The following is a 22,205-nucleotide window of genomic DNA, read 5'->3' on the forward strand; positions in this document are numbered from 1 at the left end:
CTTGGGGAAAGTTATGGTTAATAAAAAGCTGATTTTTTTAAAGAAAAGTTTGAATTTTTTTTTCTTTGCTTAGTATTCAAACACATTAAAGTGAAGTAATTCCCTTTGCTATTTCTCCCTTTTTTTATGCACAGAAAAGAAGCACACATTGTCATGCCTCAAACTACTTTTTATTTGCAACTACATGATTTCACGCAATTCTTCTAAACAATGACATAAAATAGATTTCCTGTGTATAAATAACTTACATACTCTCCATAAAGTAAATGCTCAAAGGTGCTAGAACAGATCGTCTGCTGCTACAGTGTTCTCGTATCCAACAGAGTTGATGCACAATATATAAATACTCAAGTCCAATATTAAAAACTCAGGCACTTGACTAATAAAGTTTCTCAAACTATATCAATATATCTAAAGTGCATATATATTTTTTAAGAAAGATTATTATCAATAACTTTTCTATAAAAATAAGTTTGACGGTTTGGCCCATCTAACTTTACTACTATGAGTATGAACTTTTAACTTTTAATGTGGTCAGCCTTATTCTACCTTCTCTCAACACTGACACCAAGAGAATCAAAAGCAGCTAGTGAGGTGCTAACATGTGAGGATTAATCCAGTGATTCCGGTCACAATGCATTCCAGGAGGAGGTACCCATGTTACTGGAATTGGGCGATACGGTTTATTCTTTCTTCCCTGATTTGGATAACCAAATGGAATAGGAGGAGGATAGTGATTCTGATGACCATTCCCTCGGTACATTCCTGGCTTTTTTCTGGGCAAAGGGTGCCACAATGGAAGAGGTGGGAACATCAATTCTGAAATCTGCATGAAAGAGAAAACAGTTAAGTTATTAATTCAAAGGAAAAATTAGTCACATTATATATAAAAACAAGGTGAATTTCCAGATTACCATTAAAGAAAAACAAAATCACTCAGCCATATCCTTAAGAGTAGATCTAAGTGACATTCCTATGGTTAGATCTAAGTATATTAAAAACTTCGTATGTAGTAAGTGACCGATTAGTTTTCTGAATGAATGAAAATGAATAAACTCAAAACAACCAGAAAAGATCAAAACAGAAATGAATGGAAGCTTGAAAGGACACATCATGCTTTCTTTTTTTTTTTACTATTATTTTTTTAGGACACATGTTTTAGACCAGTAGTTTCCACAGCTGGCTGGTTAATAAGGAGACACCTAAAAGGCTTTTAAAACACAGAATATTCATGCCCTAGCCCTGGTCTACTGAACAGTAAGAATAACAAAAATTTTAAAAACAGAGGCCAAGTATTCTGACCACAGTGTAGATGGTGATTCTGATGTAGCCAGTTTGTGTTTGGGAACAACAGTCTTAGATTATCCCCTAAGTCTCATGGGACATAAGTTCACATTATTCAAAAAGTTATCAGCAGTTTTGGACACCTTGCTCAGAATGCTATACCATGTGACTATGAGTTTCTGAATTCTCTGATTTCTAATCTGCTCTTTTTAGTACAGGTATTTTAAAATTTGTATTTTATATAAAACTGTATTCATATCATAGAAAATACAAAAGGTATATAAAAGTATATACAGTAAAAAGTCCCCTTTATCTGATTACCAGCTACCCAATTACCCTCTCAGGGGCAACTGACACTAATTATTATTTTTTTGTGTGTATACCCTTAGAAATATTTCATGCGTATACTTGGGTGTACATCTATGCACACATTTTAAAAAACATGCACATACAATTTTGTTTACTCCTTTTTGCCCTTGATAAATATATCTTGGAGATATTCATATTAATACATAAGGCCCTTTTTCATTATTCTACAGCCAGATGTAATGCAAGGACTATGCCGTAATTAAATTAACTAGTGTCCTACTAATGGAACATTTAGGCGGTTTTCAGTGTTTTACTATTAAAAAACAATGCACAATAAAACAACACTTTAATGAATAACCTTAGTATAGTTAATCCTTGATTATATAAAATAATGAAAAAAATAAGGAAAAATTTAGATTCCAACTAATAATTGACCTATACTACAAACAGGTAGCAAAGTGAAATGGTTTTCATTTCTTTTTATACTAGGATGCTGAAAAGGTTTTAAAACTGTCAGAAAGAAGGCATGCCTGCCTGGCTCAGTGAGAGGAGTATGCGACTTTTAATCTCGGGGTTGTGAGTTCAAGCCCCACTTTGGGTGTACAGATTACTTAAAAATAAAATCTTTATTAAAACACAACACCATCAAATCTATCAGAAGACAAAATTCTGAAGCCTAAAATACCCTTTCCAGTTAATCTCATACCCCACAATCAGCCACTGTTCTGATTTCTATCACCAGACTGAGTTTTCCCTGTTTGTTAACTTCACATAAATATAATCATTTAGCATGTGTTCATTTGTGTATGGCAAAATTCTTTGCCCAATCAAATGTTTTTGAGGTCTTTCCATAGTGTGTCTATTCTTAGTTCATCCTGTCTTACTGCTAGTATTCTACTGTGTGAAAACCTCAAAATTTTTCTCCCATTTACCTGTTAATGGACATTTTGGTTGTTTTCCATTTTATTATTATGCAAAAAGCTGCTATAAACATTCTAATACATGACTTTGGAAATACTTATTTTCATTTCTCTTGTTAAATACTTAAGGGTGTAATTGTTGGGTAATAGGGTAGGTGCATTTGTAATAATTGCCAGAGTTTTCCAAAGTGGCTGTACCATTTTACATTCCCACCAACAGTTTATGAATCCAGCTACTTCACATCCTTGCCAACAGTCGGTGGTGTCAGACTTTAATTTTAGCCATTCTGGAAGAAGTAGTGTTTCACTATGGTTTTAATTTGCATTTCCCAGATGACAAAAAAAGGCTAAGCACCTTTTCATGTGTTTACTGGACATTTATAGAACTTTTGTACAGTGTTTATTCACATCTTCTGCCCAGTTATTTTTAATTGGGTTGTTTGTCTTCTATTATTGATTTATAGGAATGATTTATAAAGTATATTCCAGAAACAAGTTCTTTGATGTATGTATTGAGAATATTTTGTTCCAGTCTATGTTTTGCCCATTCATTTTCTTAATGGTTTGTTTTGATGAGCAAAGATTTTAAATTTTGATGAAGTCAAATTTATCAAGTTCTTTTCTTGTGTTTTTTGTATCCCCTGGAAGAAATCTTAGTTTATCTCAAGTAATAAAGCTATCTCTCAATATTTTCTGAAAGTGTCAGAGTTAGCTTTTATGTTTAGGTCTATGACCCATCTCAAATTAAATTTTTTGTGTATGCTGTCAAGTAGCAGTTAGGTTTGATTCTTTTCCTGTATAGAGTATCCAATTGTATTAGTACCAATTCTTGAAGACTTTCCCTATTGAACTGCTTTGAGACTTTCCTTTAAAAAAAAAAAAAAAAAAAAGACTACATATGTAGGTCTGTTTCTGCGCTATTTTGTTCCATTAATATATTTGTGTCTTTAAATCTTTACTACACTGGGGGTGCCTGGGTGGCTCATTTGTTAAGACTCTGCTCTCCAGAGATCTGGGATCAAGCCCTGCATTGGGCTTCTTGCTCAGCAGGAAGCCTGCTTCTCCTGCTCCCACTCCCCCTGCTTGCCCTCTCTCGCTTTGTCTCTCTGTCAAATAAATAAATAAAATCGTAAATCTTTACCACACTGTCTTGATAGACATAATAGCTTTATATAAGTATAAGGCCTCTAACTTGATTCTCCTTTTTATAAATTTTAGAATCAATTTGTCACTTTCTAGAAAAACCTTGTTGGGATTTTGATTGATATGTAGTTGAATCTATAGATCAATTTGGGGAAAAATGACAAACTTCACTTCTTAATTAGTAATCTCTGGGGATACCTTTGAAAAAACAGACTCCTAAGAGAACAAAGATCACAAGCTAGGAACTTTGTATCCTTACTTTGATAAGCCCCTTTTTAAGCCTTTTAGTAATGCTAGGTTCAAGATGAAAACATGGATAGGAAGAAAACATTAAAGTGGGCCACTTGCACTAGCATTCTACACGATGGCTTTTTTTTTTTTTTTTAAGATTTTATTTATTTAGTTGACAGAGAGAGATCACAAGCAGGCAGAGAGAGAGGAGGAAGCAGGCTCCCTGCTAAGCAGAGAGCCTGATGCGGGGCTCGATCCCAGGACCCTGAGATCATGACCTGAGCTGAAGGCAGAGGCTTAACCCACTGAGCCACCCAGGCGCCCCTACACGATGGCTTTTAACAGCCATGCTTTTCTGTCAAAAAATGTTTTGTTAGTGAATATAATGTCAAGGAAAAATGTTTTATTTTAAAAGCACACAAAAGACATTTCAATTTCCATGCCTTTGTTATAATTTTGTCCTAACAGTTTCTCAACATGGGGGGAAATAAATACAATTTAAAAGGAAAATCTAAAAATTAAAGGTCAATTTACTTGTAAAATATCAGCAGCAATCAATTCAGTTTGAGATTTACCTTCTTGCTTTGTTGAGTAACAATAAAATTCTGAGATAAAATTGCAACATGTGAACGAATTACAGGCAATTTAACAACAGTAATTTAGAGTTTATAACACATCATGCAGAGAGAAAAAAAGCCCAAAATTTATGACAAAAGTCTTAAAAATGATCCCTGAAATACAAATATACAAAGTTTACTTATCTATATAGAGACTCTCTTAGGAAGAATACAAAAATATCTGGTAATGAGTACGTCCATGGAAATGTACAGGACAGGACTAGTGGTTGGGGAGTGGTGAGGGAGGATTTGGTTACTATTATGCTCTTTTACACTGTTTGAAGTTGTTTACAGCAAGTGCTTGCTATCTTACAATATGCATATATATACACATATATTCCTAAAAATGATAATCCTCAGACTAATCTTCCTCATAAGCCTAAAAAGATAATACAACAAATGAAAAAAAGAGAGAAATGAAAAGTTAAGTTATACTGAAAACATGTTCATTATATAAATGTATGGTGAATATAAAGATTTAGTTTCTCATACTCAAAACTCTCATTTTTTACTCATTAAGGTTTAAATTATTATTATTATTAAGTTTTTATTTATATTTTTGACAGAGAGAGACACAGCGAGAGAGGGAACAGAAGCAGGGGGAGTAGAAGAAGGAGAAGCAGGCTTCCCACCGAGCAGGGAGCCCAGTGCAGGCCGATCCCAGGGATCATGACCTGAGTTAAAGGCAGACGCTTAACTGAGCCACCCAGGCGCCCCAAGGTTTAAATTATTATAGCCCAAATCCAACCCTACCTTGAACCTGTTATGTTTCAGTATGTCTAAATAAGGCCAAATTAATAAAAAGAGATATATTTTAAAATATACTCAAAATTAGAAAAAAGTACATGCACGGAATAAGGCTCAACTCAAAAGATTTCTTTCAGGGGCGCCTGGGTGGCTCAGTGGGTTAAAGCCTCTGCTTTCGGCTCAGGTCATGATCCCAGAGTCCTGGGATTGAGCCCCGCATCGCAGGGAGCCTGCTTCCCCACCCTCTCTCTGCCTGCCTCTCTGCCTACTTGTGATCTCTCTCTGTCAAATAAATAAATAAAATCTTAAAAAAAAAAAAAAAAAGATTTCTTTCATTTTTTTGACTTATCTTCTCTGCCAAAGAGGAATATTGTATTAAGAATTTTTAAAAGTATATTAAATATTCTTTGGTATGTGGGGTATAGATAATAAATAAGTGGACAAATTTGTAAGCATGGTTGCTATCTAACTCATCAACTGTTGAAGTAAAGGAGATAATGTTTTAACTTGAGTGAAAAATTAACTCATATATAATTCAGTGAAGCTTCTTTTTAATCATGGAGAAAAGAAAGTTAACTCCAATGGTATGAATTAATAGTGTCGAAGACTACAAAAATTGAATACCTACTTTTTTTTTTTAATGTGAATCTTTTTTTTTTTTTTTAAGATTTTATTAATTTGACAGAGACCACAAGTAGGCAGAGAGGCAGGCCTCTCTGCTAAGCAGGGAGCCTGATGTGGGACTTGATCCCAGGACCCTGAAATTAAGACCTGAGCCAAAGGCAGAGGCTTAAACCCACTGAGCCACCCAGGAGCCCCTCAATACCTACTTTTTAATACAATAAAGATTTAAAAATATCAGGAATGTATCATCATCATGACTTTTTCTAGTCTTTCCCATACTTTTTAAAATATATTTATTATAAATAAATAAAATGTATTTATCCTACTTAACTGAGTAGTAAAAGCAGACCCTTGATAAAGTGACTCAGGATGCCCATTTACATCTCTAAAGAACAGCTTCCTTTTATATGGAAGAGAATTGGCATTCAAAATCTCAAATCAGAAATCCTGGGCAACATGAGCAGGACTACCTAGAATGACCTGGCAAGCCCTGCTCACAACTTTTAATAGAAAGCCATTCCATGGTTACCTGGTACACAGGGCTTGGGGTCGTAGTCATGGAACTGGGTTTCACTTCTACTTCCTTACTTGTTTCTTCATCTGAAGAAGAGGATCCTGAATGATAATCAGAGGTAACCTTATCAAGGGCCCTGGTAACTTTCTTGGAGATTTCATCCTTGTTCTCATCCTCATTTTCAAAGCTGGCAACAATGAATGCATTGTTTTTCTCTCCATACCTAAGGATTAAAAAAACAAACAAACTCATAAACCTTTAAGTACCATCAACAAAAGCAAGAAATTGTCCATAAAAACAAACAGGCTTGGACATGCCATTGGTCCAAAGCAAAGAAGGAACCCTCCCAGAACATAACCCGACATATATAGTATCTTAACACAAATCCATGCCAATAGGCAGACCACGACTTTCTACACCTGCCTTATTTAAGTACAAATAAAAATGATTCCATTCTCTTTCCCAATTTTCTTTCCTACTTTCCTATTTTAACAAAAATAGTTGTTTAAAACACCAAAGAGAAATTCAGTTTACATTTTTTATGTATCATTAAACTGATTGTACAGTAAAAATTTCTCATGTGTTTTTAACTAACCACTGTAATGTAGATGCTAGTAATTCAAGTCATAAATCAACGAGTCATTTCCTTTGACCTCCATGATTAAATAAAAAAGGGACCTGGTTGCCTGTATCCACACTGACAAAAATGAGAACTGAGGCAACTGAAAAACAAGTGTTGAAAACAAAGGGGTTTTACTTGAATTATATTGCTTATCTCATGCTAGGAAAACTGCCCACTTCTCATCTTGATTTTTGTTTTTAAAAAGTAAAATGAGCTTTTTAATCGTGCCAAAATACTTTTAGAGACTTGAGCTAGAAAAATAATTGTTAGAATATGTAACTTTGGCTGTTGGCTACTAAAAGAAAAAGGAAAATAAATTATGCAATGAGGGAAGATAGCATAATGAATAGTAAAACCAGTAGTACTTTTTTTTTCTCTGAGAGAGAGAAAGAGAGAGCATGCAAGCACGTGTGCAAAAGAGCACATGGGGCAAATGGGGAAGGGGGGTAGGGGAGGCAGGGGAGAAGGAAAGAGAGAATCTTAAATAGGCTCCATGCTCAGCGTACAGCCCAGTGCAGGCTTGACCTCATGACGCATAGATCACGACCTGAGCTGAAATCAAGAGCTGGACACTTAACCAACTGAGTCACTCAGGTGCCCCATAAAACTAGTTTTCATTTGGAGAATAGGAGAAACCCACAAATCTATTTGGATAGACTGCACAACATAAACACCATGAAATAATTTCTAGTTAGGACAAAAGAAATGAATTGATTTTTTAAGATTTTTAATTTTATTTATTTATTTTTTTGACAGAGAGAGAAGCAGCAGGAGAGGGAACACAAGCAAGGGAGTAGGAGAGGGAGAAGCAGGCTTCCTGCTGAGCAGAGAGCCTGATGTGGGGCTCAATCCCAGGACTCTGGGATCATGAACCAAGCTGAAGGCAGACACTTAATGACTGAGCCACCCAGGCACCCCAAGAAATGAACTGTTAACTAGTTCTTACGCAATATGTAATTGAAGTTAGAGAACATGATTTTAAGCTTAAAAAAACCACCAAAACAACCTTAAAAGAAAAGCAGAGAAAAGAGACATAATAACTATGTCAATTAATTTAATTTTGAAGTAAGTCTTGTCTCAAATTATTTCTGTATCAGGGTATGTATAATAAAGTAAAAGGCCAAACTGTAATAAAGCCTTTAAAAGTTTTATGGAAATCATGTAGCCTCACAGGTGAGTTCTACTTCTTTATATAGTTGTGCTGTCTTCCACTCTCACACAGGCTGAATGGGGCCATAAATGCTACCTAAATACGGGACATAACTCCCTTTTCTATTCTTTTTCAGTTTATCTCACAAAAGGAATTGCTACAGACGGTAGAAAGAACACTGAACATCTTTCTGGTTCTGGCTCTCCCACTAACTAGCTCTGTGACAAGGGGCAAGTCATTTAATGTCTCTAGGCCACAGTTTCCTATCTGCTAGGCAAGAGAGCTGGAACTGGCTGGATATTGGTTTGTCTTCAGCTAGCGATTCTTCCTAGTATAAGATGACTGAGCAGTTAGGCAAGTTCTTCACAACACAGAACTCCTGTACTATAATTTCAAATTTACTTAGCACAGAGTTTTAGCAATGGAAACATACCACTTCATCCTGCCCTCAGTTTAAAGACTCAACAAATTTCAATACAAAGGTTAATTCACATGTTAATAAAGTCAGCAATATTAACAATGGGTTTAGGCCTACCTTCAATTTTGCTCATTAATAGAGTCAAAATTCAAGTAAAACAGAAAGGTAGGCAATTTGAGAAAAATCCCTACCTTTGTAGAACAGAAACCTACATCAAGGACAGACATCTATGATTGAAGGTCAAGCTTTATTAACTCAGATTTCTTTGACATGCAAGTTCAATTAGGTTCTGCATCTTTCCCTTTCTAGTATTTTGGTATGAATATTCTTTTCATGGTAAATGAAGTGGTTTACTGTATTACTGTAACAGTGTGTGCAGTTAATGTCTTAGAATTAGTAATGGACAACATTTAAACTGCATTTTTCAACTACACACTGCTAAAACATTAAGTCCAATTTAGTTAATTTGAAACAAATCAATAGTATCTAATGCTCTATATCAGGAAAAGAATTCTAGAAATTCCAAAAAAAAGGTATACAATATGTTGGACAGATAAGAAAGGTGAGACCCTATCTCAGGCATTCTCTTTATGGGAAGAATGTATTTATTATCTATTCCGTATCTCCTCACATAGTTCACTAAATGATAACCTTTCTAACTACATAACACTCTTTGTACACTTCAAATATTTTATCCTGATGGAATAACTCAATGATACTATGAAGAATGTTCCCTTGAGTGCATTTCAATTTTTTTTATAAGCTTAGTCTCTAGTGTACCAGTAAGTTATTATGAATGACTCTCAGATATTTGTTCAATTATGTAACTGCTATATCAGCTTTATTTTAATTTTCAGAGTATTTATCTTTACAGTTTTGGTCCCAAAGCACTAATCAATACTGCAATCTCCTCTGTTAACTTAACAATTACCTCTACTCAATTGCTAGGATGCCTTTCTTTCTTTGGAGTTCTATTATCACAGAATGAGTTCCCCACATTCTGAAGGTGATTTCTCTGAGCTGTGAAAATTATCACATCGCAGCCAATTTTCGCCAAAATTTTAATTTTATGTAAAATTATTAAGAGGTACTGAATGCAAAGATTTTCCTATATCAATATGATGAAAACACAATAATTTTTCATTATCTGGAATCATTAAAGTAATGAAGCATCCACCTAAGTAGAAGGTCTATTTAACTAAAGTTTCTATCTTCAAGTGCCAAGATTTAGTTTAAGCCATTTCAAATAAATATGTCCAAAATGTTTATACAATTACCCAACTTCTTAAGCATCTTTGAACATAGAAACAATTCATAATGATTTAAGATCATCATATTAAATACTCATTATTTGACTGGATGATAACACATTTTGCCAACTCTTTAGCTTTTTTTGCTCCTGCCTCCACATAAGACTATATGATATATATATATATATATTTTAAAGATTTTATTTATTTATTTGACAGAGACATAGAGAGAGAACACAAGTAGAGAGGCGGGCAGAAGGAGAGAAAGAAGCAGGCTCTCCACTGAGCAGAGAGCCCAATTTGGGGCTTGATCCCAGGACTCTGGGATCATGACCCGAGCTGAAGGCAGGCACTTAACTGACTGAGCCACCCAACTGCCCCACTACATGATATTCTTTCAGTAGCTTTATAACTACATGAAAAAGCCCCTTTCAAGCACTACTTGTAATTTTTTATGGCTGAAAAACTACGTAACTAACTTAAAGAACTGTGTGTTAAATAACAGTGAGTCAGGATCTAAGTGCAGGCCTAATAAAAAAGTAAGCAATTCAATATAGTAACTTTGTGATAGCTATTGCTTATATACTGAGGTCTTCAGTAGGTGTTCAGTGGCCAAAGTCTGTGAAGTATGACCTTAGTCCTACATTAGTCCCAGAATCTAAAAATGTTTGACGTTCTTGGACCAAAATTGAGATGTCTTGGCTCTTCTTTTTTCTAACTGAGAAAGAAGTGCTGACTAATCTAGCACCTCAGTTTCCCAAAGCAAGAATCTTACACAAACAGCTTATACCAAGAAGCTCCAAGGTGATCCAGAATAATTCAATGGAAGAATTACTATGTATTTTTGTCATGACATATCATCACCTCTACTTTTACTGTTGGAGATCAGGTCAAAGGCTATGACCACCTTTGAAATATACTAGGATTGCATCAAAAGCATCTCTACTGTATTCAACAGGTGAAATGTACTTAAAAACCAAAAAGAAATACCCTAAAGGAACAGCTGTAGGAAATCACTTGCAGGGGATTCCATTCATCTATTTTTCATCCTATTCTTCCTGCAAGGTCTTTCCCACCTTGTCATCCAATCAACTGCATCCTTCCCCATCCAGCTCTAGCATCACCCCACTTGGTAGTCTTTCCTAATTCCCAGCAGAAGCAGTAACTTTCTCCTTTGTGCCACCAACCACTACATTTTGTACATATTTCTATCACAGCATAAATCACCCTGCTGTAATCTGCTTATTCTTTCTTCTCCTTTATTATACTTTGGACATCTAACAGCAAAATGTCCTTTCATTTTTTAAAACCCCACAACTAAGAATGCCTATACCACAATGAATGTTTTTTAGAATGAATGGAATTCAATTAGATATCATACCTAACACTCCCCTTTTACAATTCTGCTCATTAGGAGATGAGAAATAATCTCCATTATAAAAACAAGACCATGAAAATACTTGGTCACTTAAAAGTCAAAAAGGGGAGGGAGGCAAGAATAGAAACAAACAAAAACCAAGCAAAAGTTATTATCCATTACTATTTAGGCTTAACTTCTTTCCCAACTTGAAGAGGAGAAAGACAAGTGCACCACCGAGAGATAATAATTGACCTACAGAAGTCTAGGTGTCTAATTTCTGCTTCTTGGTCTATAAAAAGCTTCTTGGCAGAGCCCTAGAAAAACCCTACCCAATTAAGTTTTTAAGTTTCTTTAGCTGTAAAAAAGGAATGTAACCAGTCTTTCACCTTCAGATTACAAAATTCACAACTACAAAAGCCCAAACAACAGCTTCTGGCCACAAAGACACACAAGCAGGCAGTAACTGAGAGAATTTCATAAAATCAGTTCCAGCATGGTAATCAGTTCAGCTGGCACACTCAAGAACTCACCGACAGCACACCTCACATGGATCCACCCACAGAGTGAGTTCCTTTGGTAAGCCTAGATCACTGTACAAGATGCAGCTGTTCTCACAGGCTTTCAGGACATCAGGATCAACTCTCTGAAACTTATTGACACGAATGCATCTGCAACGAAGTAGAGTAATTTTAACAGCTTTAACTGAATCTTAATCATAAACCATGTTATATTATTAATATTGCCAATGTGAATTTAAGACAAATAAACCCTGATGGAGAACCCAGGGGCATATCTATCCTAAATAGATAATAAATGTGAACTGAAGGCAAAGAGGCAGCATCATCAGTAAGACTACTCAGCCTGGTGAAAGAGAGGGCATTCATCTGAGCCCAGGGAAATCATAAGAACTGGCTTTGCATCATTTTAGCCAGAAACTACTCAATCTCACATGTATATTAACAGACCAATGAGCATTAAAGCTGCATGAAATTACCCAGAGCTCTAAAGGTAGAAGTATTAATAGGCCAAGTTACTATAACAAAACCTAACTAACAAAAGACCTTAAACAATGTTTGAAATATTTTGAAATTCTTGTGATGTTTTGGCCATTTCCTTACTTATAAATCCCAGATAGTGTTAAGAAAGGTGTCCTTATTGGGGCGCCTGGGTGGCTCAGTGGGTTAAGCCTCTGCCTTCGGCTCAGGTCATGATCTCAGGGTTCTGGGATTGAGTCCCGCATTGGGCTCTTTGCTCACGGGGAGCCTGCTTCCCCCCTTCTCTGCCTACTTGTGATCTCTCTCTGTCAAATAAATAAGTAAAATCTAAAAAAAAAAAAAAAAAAAAAGGTGTCCTTAGCCTCACTTATAATTGTTCTATAAATATAGAATCAGTCCAAGACACAGAACCATTCTTATCACATAGTTATGATTAAAATAAATCCAAAGTGTTACTGGCTTATTTGTTACCAAAGAGTTTTTTTTAATTAAAAAAAAAAGTCATTAAAATAGTTGGGAAAAAATAAAATACCTAAACCAATAGAACCTCTGTTCCATTTTTTAAACCTAAGAAATACCAAATCTACCTAATGGAATCTACCTAATCCCAGAATGAATGCAAAAGTATATGTTAAAGTAAGCATTTTGCCTATGTACAAAAATGGTGGCTACAATAGAAGTATTTACTGCTTCTACAATTACGAAACCAATCAAAAGTACCCAGGTTTTAGTACTAATCCTACTTCTCATTTATTGGGTGAATTTAGATTAAGTGGTTTCACCCTCTCCTCAGATGCAAAGCTCTCAAATATGGACAACACAAGTTTATTGACAAATAGTAATTATAACATTAAATACAATGACATCAATAGAACATGCTGTTTAAAATTTTTTTTAAATTTTATTATTGATTTCAATTCTCATTTAGAACAGTGAAAAAGTTCTCAGTAAGTAACAGCTAATACATATTTCTAAATAGTAATAATAACTCTTTCTGAAGGTTTACTACACAATGGACAGTTTCTTAAACTTTTTTTTTTTAAGATTTTATTTATTTTTTTGACAGAGATCACAAGTAGGCAGAAGAGAGAGGAAGGGAAGCAGGTTCCCCGCTGAGCAGAGAGCCCGATGTGGGACTCGATCCCAGGACTCTGGGATCATGACCCGAGCAGAAGGCAGAGGCTTTAACCCACTGAGCCACCCAGGTGCCCCACAATGGACAGTTTCTTAAGTGCTTTACATGTATTAACTTTTTATTTTAACAATTATCCTATAATTTACATATCATTTCCCCATTGTAAGAAAGTAAGGAAGCAGAGTTGCCTAACTTCACAACTATAAAGTGGTGACTATCTGGACCACTGGAATCCAAAGTCTATTTCATTAAATATCCTATTTTGTCTGTGCTAATCTTATCATGACCACTAACAAGTAAGCAATTCAGAGTAAAAAAATTATTTTACAGCATGTAAGATGCCATTTGTCCCATTCTTTGAGATGGTCTATGTTTACAAATTCTAGTGTTGTGTAAGTTGATTCAAAAGTCCCATATGCCCCAGGATCAAAAGCAGTTAAAGGTAAGGAGATAGATTTTTAGAAGTACATGTTTTTGTTATCTAAAATAAGGGTGATGTAGTCTCAAAGCTTAAAAAATATGTATGTAGGGGCGCCTGGGTGGCTCAGTGGGTTAAGCCTCTACCTTCAGCTCAGGTCATGATCTCAGGGTCCTGGGATCGAGCCCCACATCAGGCTCTCTGCACAGCAGGGAGCCTGCTTCCCCCTCTCTCTCTGCCTGCTTCTCTGCCTACTTGTGATCTCTCTCTCTCTCTCTGTTAAAAAAAAAAAGAAAAAAAAATATGTATGTAAATAAAGATGCTTAGAGACTCTGCTTCATTTGCTTATCTTATACATTTTTGTGCTGTTTTTTTAACTCTATATACTGTGACTACTTATCCATTAAGCAGTCTTCAAAAACAGGATTTTAAAAGCTGCATAAAAATAGTCTATCATTTACTTAATGTTGACAGTTCTTTCCAATTTTTTTGCAATTATAAAGTGTAAGAAACATCCATATTCATAGATATTTATCTGCATTTCTGATTATACTTCTAGAATAGATATTTAGAAACTTAATGCTCAAAGAGTAGGAATATTTTTACACATCTTGATAATATTGCCAAATTGCCCTTATTTGTAGATATTGTGAAGAAACAATTTTAACTTATAAACACTTTAGAAGAAAAAGAACACTTCCAACTTACTCCATGGATTCAAGAGTCTCACTCTGGCTAATCCTATATTCTATTCACTTTTATAACAGTAACAACCCACCATTAAGTCTAATAGCTTTCTACTTCAAAGACAGCTTCAAAATGACTCAATAATGATATTTCTGATCATATGCCAATTTAATCCTGTTTAGCTAATTTTTTTCCTCAAGTTTTTAGAATTAATGGAAACGAAACTGTACACTGTCTGACCTTTAAGCATTTACTTGACAGTGTCTTCTTTTCTCAGTAATAGTAAAAAGTTGGTTTGGCACTTCCAGAAGCCTTTGTCCAATGTCAATTACATCAGTGTGAAAAGCCTCAATAGCTCTAACTCACCAAAGCTGTTCACTCTATCAAAAATAAAAATGTGCAGGAAAAAAATTAAGAGAATCAACTAAAGAGATAAAAAAATAACTTGATTCTGCTTTATATGGAACATCCACATTTCTACTTTAATTCATCACATTTTCCAATCTACTAGGAAACATCCTTGGATAAAAATGAAGAGAAAAATACATCAATAACTTTAACTTTTGTTTTCAATAGAAAACATGCTCACCTGTGGCTTTTAGCATATGAGAACTAAACACATATTTTCACTTCCTTTGTAGACTCCCTGAATAATCTTGCACTTGTAAGAGCTAAGTGACCGAAAGGAAGTCCTTTTTACATCAAAGCACAGAAATGCTGATTGAGAAGAAAACTTGGGGGCAACAATATGCATAAATAAAAGAATTTCTTTAGTCACAACTGTTTTACATTCATTTTTTTGGGTGGCCACCTCCACAAATGGGGCAAGGTTTGACAGCTGAGTTATTTAGCAGAACCCAGGCTCTCAACACAGTGATCACATAAATACTAGGGAATGAGCATGCCAGAACATGTTTTGCAGGAGCCTGTTCTTCTTTACTCTAAGCTATAAATGTAACTTATAAACCATAGTACAAAAAGACAGCTGCTAGTGAGAGTTACTTACCCTCTCAGAGACAGGGCAGTGGTCAAACTGTGGTGTGCAGAAGCCCATAAGAATTCAGGGTCAGTTAGTTAGACCTGAGCTCAAATCGCAGAGCTAATATTTACCACTTGTAGGTTGTAATAAGTTACCTTCATCAAGAAAAGAGTTACGGTGGCTTCTACCATAAAGAATTACGTATAGTATAAATGAAATTATTTCTGTGTCAACAATGCATTAGGTTTCTAATATTCTTAGTTCTTGTTTGCCATAAAATTTACTTTTTCCAAAAACATATAACATGTAATCTATTTATAAAAACAGAGACTCATTTCTTTCAACTCTTGCCATGCCCATTCATGGGTAAGTTTTAGGGGTCCTCTAGAACTGTGAAAACCCTCAAGTACCTGTGATACATAAAGAAATGCATTCAGTCAGAAGCCAAACTACAACCACAAGACAAACTCCCACGGGCTGACAATATTGTGATCCCAAGTCTAGGTAGTGGGGCTCCATCAACAAATGTTTCTATTTTAAAATGCGTAAGGAAAGAAAATACCAAAGACACCCCAGAATTCTGTATGTTGTAGTGAAACTGTGAAAGAAATGGACTGGACACCCTTTAGTCCTCTGGCCTTGCACTCATTTTCAGGAGCTATCAGCCTATTAGTCCAATCTAACTGTCCAATCTAATCCTTTACCTGTAGGCCTGTCCTTTTGATGGTTTTTCTGGATACCAGTGATTTTTATATTTTTCTTGAAGTATAAGAGTCAATTTCTCAGCAAACCTCTCAACTGCCTCTTTTTTCAACTTGTCATGTTTTCGAACTAGCCTTGTGAAAAAGAAGACAACAGCAGCAATTTCGTTCTTCATCTTTCCCTGCAAAGAAAAACAGTTTTTCTTAAAAAACCAAAACACAAAAACTGGAAGATAAAGCTCTGCAAAATATCCCTCCTTCATAGCTCCCTTCTTTCAATTTTATCTTGTGTCTCAATGGCTCATATCTGGAAAAAGGAACAAATAATCACTAATTTAGGCCATAAAGACCTTATTATAATACTGTCTAAGAACCTTATCACTTAGCTTTGTGAAGAAGTTCAGTAAAGAGGGCACACCAAAATGCTCCTGGTTGGCTAAAATAAAATCAGAGCTATCACTCAAAGAGAAGCACTACAATGATACCATTATATACTTTTTCTAAATATGTCAATGTTTAGCTACAATAATTTAAGTTTAAAATTTTGTGAAATAATTTGAATTTTAAAACACAATATTGTATAGCTATTATAGAAAACAGTGGTAATTCCTAAAAAAAGTTTGAGTTACTAAAAGACCAATCAATTCTACACTCATAGCCACATACCCAAAAGAAATGAAAACATTTTTCTACACAAAAACATGTACACAAGTGTCCACAGCATTATTCATAACAGCCAAAAAGTAGAAGAAATTCAATATACAACTGATGGACACTGACATTTGTCAACTGACGAACAGATAAATGTGGTATATACATGCAATGGAATATTCTTCAGCAACAAAGAGGAATGATGTACTGATAGGTGCGACAACAGAGGTGAATCTTAAATGCACCATGTTAAGGGAAAGAAACCAGTTACAAAAGACCAAATATTGTATGATTCCATTTATATGAGTTTTCCAGAACAGGCAAAAACCGGAAGTAGGTTAGGGCCTAGGGGCAGGAAAGGAGAGACATCAATGAACACAGGGCTTCTTTTTAGGGTGAGGAAAATACCCTAAAATTAACTGTGGTGATGGCTACGCAACTTTGTGAATATACTAAAACTAATGAACTGTAGATTTTAAATGTGTAAATTGTATGCTATGTGAATCCTATTTGAATAATAAAGCTGTTACACATAAAGAAAAAAAAATGCAGCACTGAGTTTCTTCTATAAACATTCTTTCAAGAACAGAGATATATTTACCTAGAAGATATGCCCCAAGACAGTGCCTCTATCAAAACATTTAAGAGTAGAAATTCAGGGTCATCCACAGAAAAATCAAACCAAAAGAAATAATCAGAGATATAGCTGCATTGTGGAACTGCCTCAAGACTCTTTAAATGGCAGATCTGACTTACCATTAATTAATCCATAAAGGCAAAAACCTTATCCTGGGATTGTTTCGATGTATATTCTGTCTTTATGTGATGAGCTCATTCATTTGGCTGCTTTAAGTAACTTGGGAATTGTTCAGATGCTACATTTACTAAGCAATATCATCCTTTCCAGAGCCAATTATCAAAGACATACAGCTTCTGCTATGTTTAGTATAAAAACCAACTAATCTAGCTGATAGTTGTTTTCTCACACATTTGTTTTTTCAAACCTCTTAAAGTCTCTTCTAATGATTCCTTAACTCCTTGTGCAAATTCAAACAAGGGATCTCACTGTGAAATAAATTCTACAGTCATCTGAGAGGTGTGCTGGCAGCCATACCCACTCTGATCTGCGATGGGAAGACACCCAAACCTCCCTCCTGGAACCCTAGAATGCCAAATCCACCTTCTCTGGCCAGCTACCAGACAAGAGGAACTGGGTTGCATATAAGAGTTGCAGAGGTACATACAACCCCAGTCTTCCACAATTGCTATGAGGCATCCTCCTAAGAGAAATGTTGAGCCATTTCCACTTTATAAAGCCATATTTATATCCTACCCCGTTATAATGGAAAAGAAAGCCCACTGCAATTTAATAAACGGTATGGGATGGAAAGTTGCTTGCTGATGGAACAACATTAGCTTCCATCTCCCCAAAGAAAACAAGGAACAACACTAAAGAAGAGTACTGAATCCTTAACTGCATCATTCTCATTCATTTAATTTGTCTACGGTGCTCTACATATCTGAGTTTAGGGTTTTGTTTTCCTTTTTGTTTTGATCTGTTTCATATCAAAAAATAAAAGAAAGGGAGGAAAGAACCACTTAGTGGTTTCTATTGCTTGTAACACAAGATGAGTCATATGGAATTACTTTTTTTTTCGGTTTGAAGGAATGATGCCTGGAATAGCAGAAAAATTAACCCACTCCCACCAGTTAGAATTCTGAGAGTGTGGAAAGGTAAAAGAGGGAGTTATAAAGTCTGAGAGGGAGAAACTAGAAGCGAGCTGGGCCAATAAGACCTCGGGCGTCTTGAGTAAGTAGCCACAATTCCTCCACCCACACTCGGAGCGAAAAGCTCCCATTTTAAATATCGCACGGTGACGTCATCCTGGGACGTAGTCACCGCGGCGGCGGCTCCTCAAGTTCTACTTTGTTCCACAGGCTCCTCTGCTCACAGCGGCGTGCGTAAAACCCAAAGGAAAACCAAGCCCAACCTTCCAGGAGTTTATAACTTTGTACTTTTCCCTGTGTTGTAACGAAGGGCTAATCGCAACCGTTTCTAGACACAAATATTTCTGATAGACGTTCCCAAGGTTGAGGAAGCGGGGATCCTGGCCGTGAGGCTGAGGAGCCCCGGACCAGCCTCACGGGCGTTACAAAGCGGGCTCTCCGGACGCTGAGGAGACGGGATTTCCCACGGGGCCGAGACTTGGACTTTGTAAACCATCAAAACCTGCTGCTAAGCACTCACGCTTGGGTTCTGAGAGTGCTAGGTGAGTAGGCATCAAACATCTCCACCCACTCTGGAAAGAACGGCCTGCAAGCGCGTCCAACTTCTGCAATCGCGGTTTTCCCCGAGTTAAGGGGGAAGGGCCGTGGAGCCCCATTTCCCTCCTCCCCCCAAACAGCCTCCCTCGCAGGGTGCGCCTTCCCGTTCGCCCGCCCGTCCGCTGCCACCGGGCCGATTCCAGTCTCCGGGTGGTCCCGGGTTCCAAGACGGGGGTCCCCTCGGGCGTGACACTCCCCCCCCCACCCCGGACAGCAAGCCGGGTCCCCGGCTCCAGAAAACACACCGACGCGGAAGGCGGGTGGGTAGGCGCAAGGCTGTCGCCCACCGCGAGCGGAGGGTAACGCGCGGTGTAAACGTGGCAGGAGCCTTGTGGCGGCCTCTCCTCCGTCCCCAACCCACCGAAGTCCCGCGGAAACCCTCTCAGGTCACCTCTCTCGGTCCATAATCCTTCCTTCTTCCCGGGCCGGGGCCGATGCAACCCGGTTGGATCCCACACTCCTCCCCCTTCCCCGGCGCGCCGCCTGCCGCGAGCTTTCGACGTGGCCTCAGGGGCGCCGGGACCACCCTCCTCCCGGTGCCCTCAGTTCCACCATGTCCGCCTCCCCCCGGCCCGGTCTCCTCACCGCCGCCGCCGACGCCCTGGGGTCGCAGATTTGGCGGTCCCGACCGTCTCCGGGCCGGGAACCGAGGGCGCCGCCTCAGCGGGCCGGCGCTCGGCGACAGCGAGCGCAGCGAGCCTAGTTCGGAGCGTGTGGCTCCCGCGTCGTCGGGCGAGGGAGCGCGCGCTGAGAGGGCGGGCAGGCAGGGGAACGCGCGCGCGCGCGCGCGCGCGCGAGCGAGCACAGCCCTGAGGAGACGCGCGGGGGGCTCGCGGCCCGGAAGAGAGGAGGGGCGATGACCCGGGAAAGGGTTGGCGCCGCGCGGGACAGGCTAGCGCGCCTTTGGGGGTGGGAGGGGAGGAGCCGGAGGGGCGGGACCTCGCCGAGAGCCCGCCCCTGAGACCGGGGCTGAACGGCGCGTAGACCCTTCCAGTCCGACGGCTAGGCCCACAGAACCTCGGCCTACACTCCTCGGTGGAGATCCACGTGGGAGGCCGAGCTGACCCCCGCCAGCCTCCCGCACTACCTGGTGCATCGCCATCGGGGGTCGTTCTTGGGCCTCCTCTTACCCTCTGGTCTCTCCTTGCCAACCTGTCCCCTGACAACCTCTGGCCACGAGTTCTAGGCCTAGTTCTGCTCGGGCTCTTGAGAGATGGGGTGGCGACCCGTATCAGATGGAAGGGAGACTTTGCATTTATGGACTGAGCCTCGTGTGGTAATTTGAGGCACGTCCACTGTGTAGCTGCTCTGTGATATTTCAGGTTGTTTTTTAGAACTCCTAGTTGGGCTGTTCCCTGGCCAGGCCAGAAGTTCCCTCAGAACAGGGGCTGCTTCCTGTTAACCGGTGTTCCAGCCTGGCACTGAGTACAGTGTCTTGTACAAAGGAGAGGCTCCAGGGATGTTGGCCGAATGAGTGAAACTTTGAGAGTCCAAGCTTTCCGTTACTGAGATGTTCCTACTCCAGAGCTTCCGCCATACAAAGCTTCATCTTTGAGCAAATACAGATGTGGAAAGGTACATTTCTAACATTCTGAAAAAAAGGAGCATCTTTCCAACCTTTTAAATTGGCACCATGTTAAGGTTTTGCGAAAGCACTTCAATACCTCAGACCAGGAAAATACAAGACATTTCTTTTAAAAATTATTTGTGAAAAGATAGCCAATTTTCACTCTTTCCAGCTAAAACATGTAAATTTCTCAAGCACTGATTGTTCAAGCTGTAGATTGACCAGATTCTTCACTACCCTCTAGGCCTAGGAGCATGTTTTCAACCCTGTTCTCTGCATATTTTAATTTTTTTTTAATTACGGTATTATTTTTATTACTGATATTGGTGATTATAACTTATTTACAATTCAAAGTGATTTTTTTAAGCATTAATAAACAGGCAATTCCAAAAGCAATACAATAAGTTTTATTTGTTAAAAAAATTATATTGTCACCTATGGCTACTTATTGGTTGATTTAAAGAGAATATTGTTATTTACACCCTGGACTGTTCTAGGAGATATGAGGGTATTTTCATCGTTCTAAACATCTAACAATCTGATTGAGATTATTTTACTGATAAAGGCTTTTATCTCCACAATTTCATAAAATAGCTAGGTAGCCACAAACATTACTAAGAATTTGTCCAGAAATTTCTATAGCTTGAGATTAATATTTTGCGTGATATTTATAAATCTGTGATCCACTTGGTCCAGTCTTAGAGCAGGGCCATATTCAAATACACAGGTAAATACCTGAAACCTAATTTTGAAATAACTCTTAAAAAATTTTCATAGCCCACACACCGTGAAGCAGATAAATAACAATTATCTTAAACATCTCTTTTTGCTCTCTTCCACTGTTCTCATATAAGATAGCTATTTGAATGCATTTGTCTTTCAAAACATGCCTTAACTCTTCTCCAGCCCTGGATGTGTACTTCAGATCTTTCCCCCACCTATCTTTCTTCCTAATTCTTATGACAAAAGCCCAGAAGAATTGGTCTACAAGGCAGGACCCTTTTTAGGATGCTGAAAGAGAGAAGCAGAGCTGATACAATTACCCATTAATATGTATTTTTTTCCTTTCACAGTTGATTCCTTTCCATAGTTAACTCCAATGTTCAATAATACTGTGTGTTAATGGGTATGGTAGTTTTACAATAAGTTTTAAGGCAAGAGCGCGCGCGCGCGCGCGCGCGCGCGCGCGTGTGTGTGTGTGTGTGTGTGTGTGTGTGTGTGTGTGTGTGTTTTGAAAATGAGCCTCCATAATAGGTCAGGGGGTCTATAATCACACATATCTTGTGGTGGTATCCCAGAGTCATAGAGAACACGACTCACTCAGTCACCAAAATCTATGATTTGCTTTCATAATCAGGACTTATTTTCCACTTAAATAACTGTGTAACTTTTTAAAATCTATTATTCCTTTGAGCTCAGAGAAGTTCAGCATTGTAAAAGAACAGTTTCAAATACCATCGTCTCAATCCACACGTCAAGTTTAAATTGAAATACCAAATCCTTGCTTTTATAGTGGACAGAGAGAGTTCCATTAGGTAACGTTGAGGAAAAGTGTGCA

General features: G+C 37.9%; 1 protein-coding gene across 2 annotated transcripts; it reads right to left on the minus strand.

Annotated features, from left to right (window-relative positions):
- Window positions 1-154: 154 nt before the first annotated feature.
- LOC111150024 (BTG anti-proliferation factor 3) lies at window positions 155-19,809 on the minus strand. 2 transcript variants are annotated; one of them, XM_022507344.1, is made up of 5 exons: window positions 19,666-19,809; window positions 16,108-16,286; window positions 11,720-11,857; window positions 6,405-6,612; window positions 155-826 (listed from the first exon to the last, which is right to left on the minus strand). In XM_022507344.1, the coding sequence occupies exons 2-5, from the start codon at window positions 16,278-16,280 to the stop codon at window positions 587-589; spliced, it is 759 nt and encodes a 252-aa protein (XP_022363052.1). In that variant the 5' UTR covers window positions 16,281-16,286; window positions 19,666-19,809; the 3' UTR covers window positions 155-586. The 2 variants fall into 2 exon arrangements, with proteins under 2 accessions (XP_022363052.1, XP_022363058.1); XM_022507350.1 differs by lacking the exon at window positions 19,666-19,809 and adding an exon at window positions 17,874-17,922.
- Between the last annotated feature and the right edge of the window lie 2,396 nt (window positions 19,810-22,205).

The sequence above is a fragment of the Enhydra lutris genome, unplaced genomic scaffold (genome assembly GCF_002288905.1).
Source record: "Enhydra lutris kenyoni isolate GAN:26980312 unplaced genomic scaffold, ASM228890v2 scaffoldscaffold2, whole genome shotgun sequence".
Classification (NCBI taxonomy): Eukaryota; Metazoa; Chordata; class Mammalia; order Carnivora; family Mustelidae; genus Enhydra; species Enhydra lutris.